The 6,720-nt window shown below is 47.2% G+C and overlaps 1 protein-coding gene across 1 annotated transcript; it reads left to right on the top strand.

The window, feature by feature from the left end:
* The first annotated feature begins 1,610 nt into the window (after positions 1-1,610).
* On the top strand, positions 1,611-5,804 carry LOC136547265 (trehalose 6-phosphate phosphatase RA3). The gene is made up of 11 exons (XM_066539226.1): positions 1,611-1,835; positions 1,937-2,077; positions 2,255-2,326; positions 2,980-3,069; positions 3,173-3,226; positions 3,404-3,505; positions 3,685-3,762; positions 4,570-4,639; positions 4,736-4,806; positions 5,036-5,128; positions 5,513-5,804. Exons 1-11 carry the CDS (start codon positions 1,611-1,613, stop codon positions 5,579-5,581), a joined length of 1,065 nt encoding a protein of 354 aa, XP_066395323.1. The 3' UTR covers positions 5,582-5,804.
* The last annotated feature ends 916 nt before the right edge of the window (positions 5,805-6,720 follow it).

Here is a 6,720-nt window from a genome sequence, read left to right as displayed (position 1 = left end):
TTCCCTGCTTGTCATCTCGATAAATCTCATTAGTTCTCTAATTGCATGGTCATTATCACTAAAACCCACAATTAGGGCGTGATTGTACTTTCAACATGCAACTTGTCGATACATATGGTGGATACATAGGCGACACCGCTTGTTGTTACACGGAAACTTCAACAATTGTTCAGTCATTCATGCATCAAAAATTGTTGGCCTTCCTTCACCACAATTTGGTTGGCCTAAGTAACTTATTAAGAGCATATGGTATTCTCTCTCTAAAATTACCAATGATCATATACATATAGCTTTTTTATTCATGAAACTATAATATCTATTGCTCATTCAAGAATATACGTGGTTCTATGAAGATGGACCAATGAAACGTGCACTCAAGCTATTTTTATCTTCGGTGAGATGGTGGAATATTTTGCTACCCATTATGGTATCTCTAATAATTTTTTTATACTTAAATCTCCACCGCTAAGTTTTTATAATTATATTTATCTGAAAACCAAAAGCTTTTTCATGATTAATGGTAACCGACTAAGAAGATTACTTACAAGGAACCATGACATTTATCATGGATGTCGTAAATCATAGATACTACGCCACCGTCTGCCCACAAACGTTCTCTAGCACGCTTACACACCTTACGTGCAACATGTCGGTAATATGGTGGATACGTAGGGGACACCGCTTGTCGTTACACGGCAACTTCAACAATTGTACAGTCATTCATGCGTCAGAAATTACTGGTCTTCCTTCACCACAATTTGGTTGGCCTAAGTAACTTATTAAGAGCATCTGGTATTCTCTCTCTAAAATCACCAATGATCATATACATATAGCTTTTTTACTCATGAAACTATAATATCTACTGCTCATTCAAGAATATACGTGATTCTACGAAGATGGACCAATGAAACGTGCACTCAAGCAATGTTTATCTTCGGTGAGAAGGCGGAACTCCTATATTAACAACCAATATTTTGCTACCCGATATGATATCTCTAATAATATTTATATACTTAAATCTCCACCGCTAAATTTTTATAATTATATTTATGTAAAACCGAAAGCTTTTCCGTGATTAATGGTAACTGGCTAAGAAGATTACTTACAAGGAACATCACACTTGTCATGGCTGTCGTAAATCGTAGATACTACGCCACCGTCTGCCCACAAACGTTCTCTAGCATGCTTACACACCTTACGTGCAACATATCGGTGATATGGTGGATACGTAGGGGACACCACTTGTCGTTACACGACAATTTAAACAATTGTGCAATCATTCATACGTCAGAAACTACTAAAAAGCAAAATTGAAAGGTTAATCTATCTCTATTTTGTATTGCATTTCCCCAACCAACCCAGCAGCCAAAAGAACAACAAATGCTATTCCCATGAGAAAAAACCGTGTATAGTAGGTGGGGCCACCCTCCCCTACCTATATCTATATATACCCCTGTTCACGCCGTCCCCAAGACCCCACCACCAATCCATCCATCCTGCGCTCGACAACCATCGCAATCACAGAGAGCACTTCCTCCTCCTCCTCCCTCTGTAGCCAACACCTCCTGTTCCGGCGCTGTAGCTGCCATCCCACGTCGATCTGACGAGCCATGACGAAGCACGCCGCCTACCCCAGCGAGGACGTGGTCGCCGCCGTGGCGGCGCCGGCGCCGGCCGGCCGGCATTTCACGTCGTTCCAGCCTCTGAAGGGCGCCTCCCTCGACTGCAAGAAGCACGCCTCCGGGGCCGCCGTCGTGGGCGGCTCCTGGTTCGAGTCCATGAAGGCTTCCTCGCCGCGGTGCGCCGCCGACGCCGAGCACGGCGACGACTGGATGGTACGTACCCCCAGCCGCGCGTCGCCGTCTTCTTCTTCTTCTGTGCGCGCGCAGCGAGATCGATCGATCCACGGCTCACTTCCGGCCGGCTGCATCTGCAGGAGAAGCACCCGTCGGCATTGGCCAGCTTCGAGTCGCTGCTCGCCGCCGCCAAGGGGAAGCAGATCGTGATGTTCCTGGACTACGACGGCACTCTGTCACCGATCGTCGAGGACCCCGACCGCGCCGTCATGTCGGAGGAGGTCAGCAGCAATCTTCGCCCCGTTTTCTTTTCTTCCCGATGCAAAAGATTCCTTTATTAAAAGTTGCTCTCCTCTATTCTCCTACTATGGCAGCATGCTCTGTCCTGTTTTAACCCCGCTGTAATAATAATCTAATCACCCGCTCGGTGATTTTGCTTCCTTTTTCACCTCGCTCAGATGAGAGAAGCCGTGCGGCGTGTCGCCGAGCACTTCCCCACCGCGATTGTGAGCGGAAGATGCAGGGACAAGGTACATTCCGATTCGATTCCATGAACTCCTCTCCTTTCCCTTCTTTGCTGCTGCAAATTACTACTACTGTACTATGTTGGGCAAAAAAAAAAAAGAGTTTCCTTTGTTGTCCTGTGAGGTGGCCTTTGGCCTTGGCGCCTTGCAGTTGCACGCTGTATGTAGTACGGCTTGCCACTCATGCACACGAACTGGAAAAAGATTCTTCCAGGTTTCCTTTTCTACCCGGCCAGCGAGATTTCATTTCACCTCACGCGTCGCGGCCGCGTCCGTCCGTCCGTCTGTGATCGTGAACCTGGACGCGCGCGCCGGCCGGGGCCCGTGCGACGTGCGTGCATGCTTTCGATCCGTCGGATGGACGGAGAAGCCGCCGGCGGGGCAGCAGGCGTGCGGAGAACGAGGAGAAGCGCGTTTGTTTTGTTTCTCCTCTGGGTTTCCTTCCATCCACCTTCTCCTGCCGTTTTCTTTTCCTTTGTCTGCACCGGCTACTAGTGCTACCACCTTTCTCTTTTCTGCGAGTCCGCACGCCTTTTGTTTTGTTTGCTAGCAGTAGAGCACGTACGTAGTAGCACTGACCGCAGTGGAGTACGTACTGGAGGAGTGGTGGAGTGATGTGTTTGTTGTATTTATGGGCATGGCCTTGGTGCAATTTATAGGTGTTCAACTTCGTGAAGCTGACTGAGCTGTACTACGCCGGGAGCCATGGCATGGACATCCAGGGCCCCGCCAACCACCTCCAGGCAAATGTTAGTTGTAGCGTTTCGTTGCATGTCCTTGACTAGCTACTGTCCACGTCAGCGAGCATGCCCTTGACCTTGACTGACTCCGGTATATCTTATACACATGCAGGCTGAAGTTGTCCATTTCCAAGCTGGGAGTGAGTTCCTGCCCGTCATCGAAGAGGTAAAAGCAAGCCAAGCGTGCGACGACCGCTCCGTCGTCGTCTTCCGCTATTGCCTATTGCTTGCACGCACGCTCTCTCTCGCTCGCTCGTCGTCTTCGCACGCCTCCGCCGCCAGGCAGCTAGTAGTGCGCGCGGTAGCACATGCAGCCAAACGAACCCTGATGTCACTCATGTAGGTGTTTGGCACGCTGACGGCCAAGATGGAGGCGATCGCCGGCACCAAGGTGGAGCACAACAAGTACTGCCTCTCCGTCCACTTCCGCTGCGTCCGGGAGGAGGTATAGCACGTGGCAGCACCTCACCTCACCGCCTGTCGCCACCCGTACACTTTACAGTAGGAGTTTAGCAGCTTGCGAATCACCCCTGTTGATAAAAAAAATATTGCACTCTTAATTGCAGTGATTTATTTTTGGGGATAATTACTACCGCTGATTGCTTATAATATTCGCCTGGGCAGGAATGGAATGCCGTGAACGACGAGGTCAGGTCGGTGCTCAAGGACTACCCCAACCTCAAGCTCACTCACGGCAGAAAGGTGAGAGCATCATATTCATATCATATCAGATACGGATTATTGGAATATTATCATTGCATTTTCCTCCCGGGCCGAATATCATTGAGTAATTAGTAGTAGTATATAGCATAATAATATATATAAGCATGACTGACATCTTCATAAGACAAATATGGCGCCATGCGCACTTTCTTTTAAAAAAAACACAACTTTTCAGTCAAAACATGATGGTATATTGGTACAGGTGAGGTTAGTTCCTTTTTTTTGCGATGGGGGGTTTCACCCGTTTTCCATTAAGAGGAAAGGAGTTTTTTTAAAAAAAAAAATAATACAAAGACGATCGTGGCGAGGGGCCAACCGCCGAGCCCTAGCTACTGACGGTGGCGAGGTTAGTTCCTGTCTGACGGTTACTTTTCATAACATTTTCCATGCTTCAGTAATTTGGTTATGTATGCATTTGTCATATTTTATATATATATATATATATATACACACACACACACACACACACACACACACACACACACTAGTATATTTGGTAGGAATGAAAATTCCTCATCAGAAGTAAGCAGGTATTTAATTAATTCTTCATTTATGTTTTGGATGGAAAAAGGTTTGCATATAGTAAAATTAGGTTGCCTATTATTAGCAGTGGGCTAGCTAGACAAGTAGCTGGTCGGTGGACGGTGGTGGTGGCGACCTTGTCCTGTTCTCGTGGTAGCTGTTCGATCTCTAGAGTCTAGAGTACGACGTGCATGGATTATTGCACAGGGGCAATGATGGTAATGCATGCTCGCTCACGCACTGCGGCTCTTCTCATGCATGCAGGTCCTGGAGATTCGCCCGTCCATCAAGTGGGACAAGGGCAAGGCCCTTGAGTTCTTGCTCCAGTCTCTTGGTCAGTTGTCTGCAAAACAAACTGTGTACATGTCGACACGATTACTCCATCGTGTAGCAGTCTACTGACACGGTAACATTTTAATTTTATTTACAGGCTATGCTGGGCGCAACGACGTCTTCCCGATTTACATCGGAGATGATCGCACTGATGAGGACGCTTTCAAGGTATGCACAATATGGGAGTACTACTCCATGTTGTTGTAAATTAAACATGATTAAGTTGCAATGATGATGAGAAACAAAGAAAAGCTACTAGCTAGTAGGTAACTTTGTGTTAGAAATGAAAGACAGATCGAAGCGCTTCTGATGCCTAGTTCTATTTCTAGTACGAGCACTATATATATGTGTGTGGTAGTGACGCTTTGAGCTCTCTTGTCGACATGCGTATATATAGGTGCTTCGCAACATGGGGCAGGGCATCGGAATCCTGGTGTCCAAACTCCCTAAGGAGACGGCGGCATCCTACTCGCTGAGTGACCCTGCCGAGGTAAGAATCTCGCTTTCACGCCCGATCGGTCCGAAAGCGATCGAGCAGCGCATAAATCCTAGAGGATCTCGGAACCTTATGCAGGCACTTGTGACGGTGACTGCCAACTAGTTCGTTCTCTTCGATCACCAACTTGCTCAAGATTAAAAGTTAGGCCATATAGAGTCACTCTCAGGAAAAAGAGATAGCACCAGTGAATATATCCCATCTAGCTAGATCTTTTTTTCATTATTCATGCTATGGGTTACTGCTGGACAATTGTTGGTAAATGATGGGTTTGATTAACTGGAAAACTCGAACACATAACCGGTATAACTCGTGAGAAGCTGGTTGAGTTTCGATTAACTGATCGTTTATATATGTGCTTTGTTGTGATGTGTGTAGGTCAAGGAGTTCCTCCGCAAGCTGGCGAAGTCCAAGGGGGACGCGCCAACAATGAAGATGATGACCTAGTGAATGTAACTAGCAAAGAGGATGTGGATGGCGAGCAACAACAAGAGAGGCGCTAAATACACCTGCTGGCCTTTTTGTTGTTTTCTTTTTGCTCCTCTATGCATAGTAGTCGTCTACCTAGAACCTGCTGCTGCTGCTGCACGCATGGTCGCTTACTACATGGCCATGCAGTGCGTGCGATGGAGAAACAACCTAGCTGCTCGATCGGCCTTGTACGTCTTTGGAAGGGGGTCTCTCTGTCTGTTACTGCATCGATCCTCCCAGCCGGCAAGGTCTTGTAATTAGCCGCTGGTACTGGAGAAATGGGAATAGAGGAAATAACCTAGCTTCTTTTCCTCTATGCATGCCATGCGTGCATTGTCGTCTTCATTCTCGTGCATGCATACTACTCTCTACGTATTTGCACTGATAGATACCAGCACCATGTATCGTACGCATGCAGATGCAATAATCTGTGTGTGTAGGTGTGGCTGCTAGCTAGTTTGTTGTAAATGCAACATGCACCTGTCAGCAGATGCATGCAGAGTCAACAGGCCGGCCGGTGGTCGATCGGTCGCCCGGCCGGCACGACCGACCGAGCCCTGCTAAATCTTCAGATACAGAGACAGACCGAGCCTCTCAGTGTGGCTGCAATTTCTAGCAGTACTCCCAGGTAGTTGGAAATCATATTGGAGGGGTATAACAAGACGATCAGACCAAGCAATTGCTCACTGAACTAAGTCTGACGGGTTCTAATGACAAGCAGTCTATTCGTTTCGTCGTAAACGATCGTTGATTATTTACTGCTGGCTGGTTTGGTGTAAGAGAAAAATATTATTCTAGCTTATAATCCACTATTGTATACGAGCAAGCGAACAGGCTGAAGGATTTCACTTTAACTGATGGAATTATAAAGTTCAAAGGCCGGATTTGGCTGGGTAGTCATACCGAGGCTCATAAAGCAGTTTTGTTGGCCCTGCATTCTAGTGGGCTAGGTGGCCACAGTGGTATCACGGCAACTTATCACAAAGTCCGGGCACCTTTTGCATGGCCGAATATGAAACAGTACATGAAGGACTACATCAACGCTCGTGAGGTATGTGCCCAAGCCAAACCTGAACATTGTTGCTTACCTGGCTTACTCCAACCCCTTCCTGTTC

Source organism: Miscanthus floridulus, chromosome 3, assembly GCF_019320115.1.
Source record: "Miscanthus floridulus cultivar M001 chromosome 3, ASM1932011v1, whole genome shotgun sequence".
Taxonomy (NCBI): Eukaryota; Viridiplantae; Streptophyta; class Magnoliopsida; order Poales; family Poaceae; genus Miscanthus; species Miscanthus floridulus.
Note: the sequence above shows the minus strand (reverse complement) of the source record. Positions and strands in the feature narration are given on the sequence as shown.

What these genes read in the sequence shown, in the direction of transcription:
- LOC136547265 (XM_066539226.1), top strand. Translation starts at nt 1,611, where the DNA reads ATGACGAAGCACGCCGCCTACCCCAGCGAGGACGTGGTCGCCGCCGTG. An exon ending in GCGGAAGATGCAGGGACAAG is followed by an intron (nt 2,327 to 2,979) that starts GTACATTCCGAT and finishes TGCAATTTATAG; the next exon opens with GTGTTCAACTTCGTGAAGCT. An exon ending in CGCTGAGTGACCCTGCCGAG is followed by an intron (nt 5,129 to 5,512) that starts GTAAGAATCTCG and finishes TGATGTGTGTAG; the next exon opens with GTCAAGGAGTTCCTCCGCAA.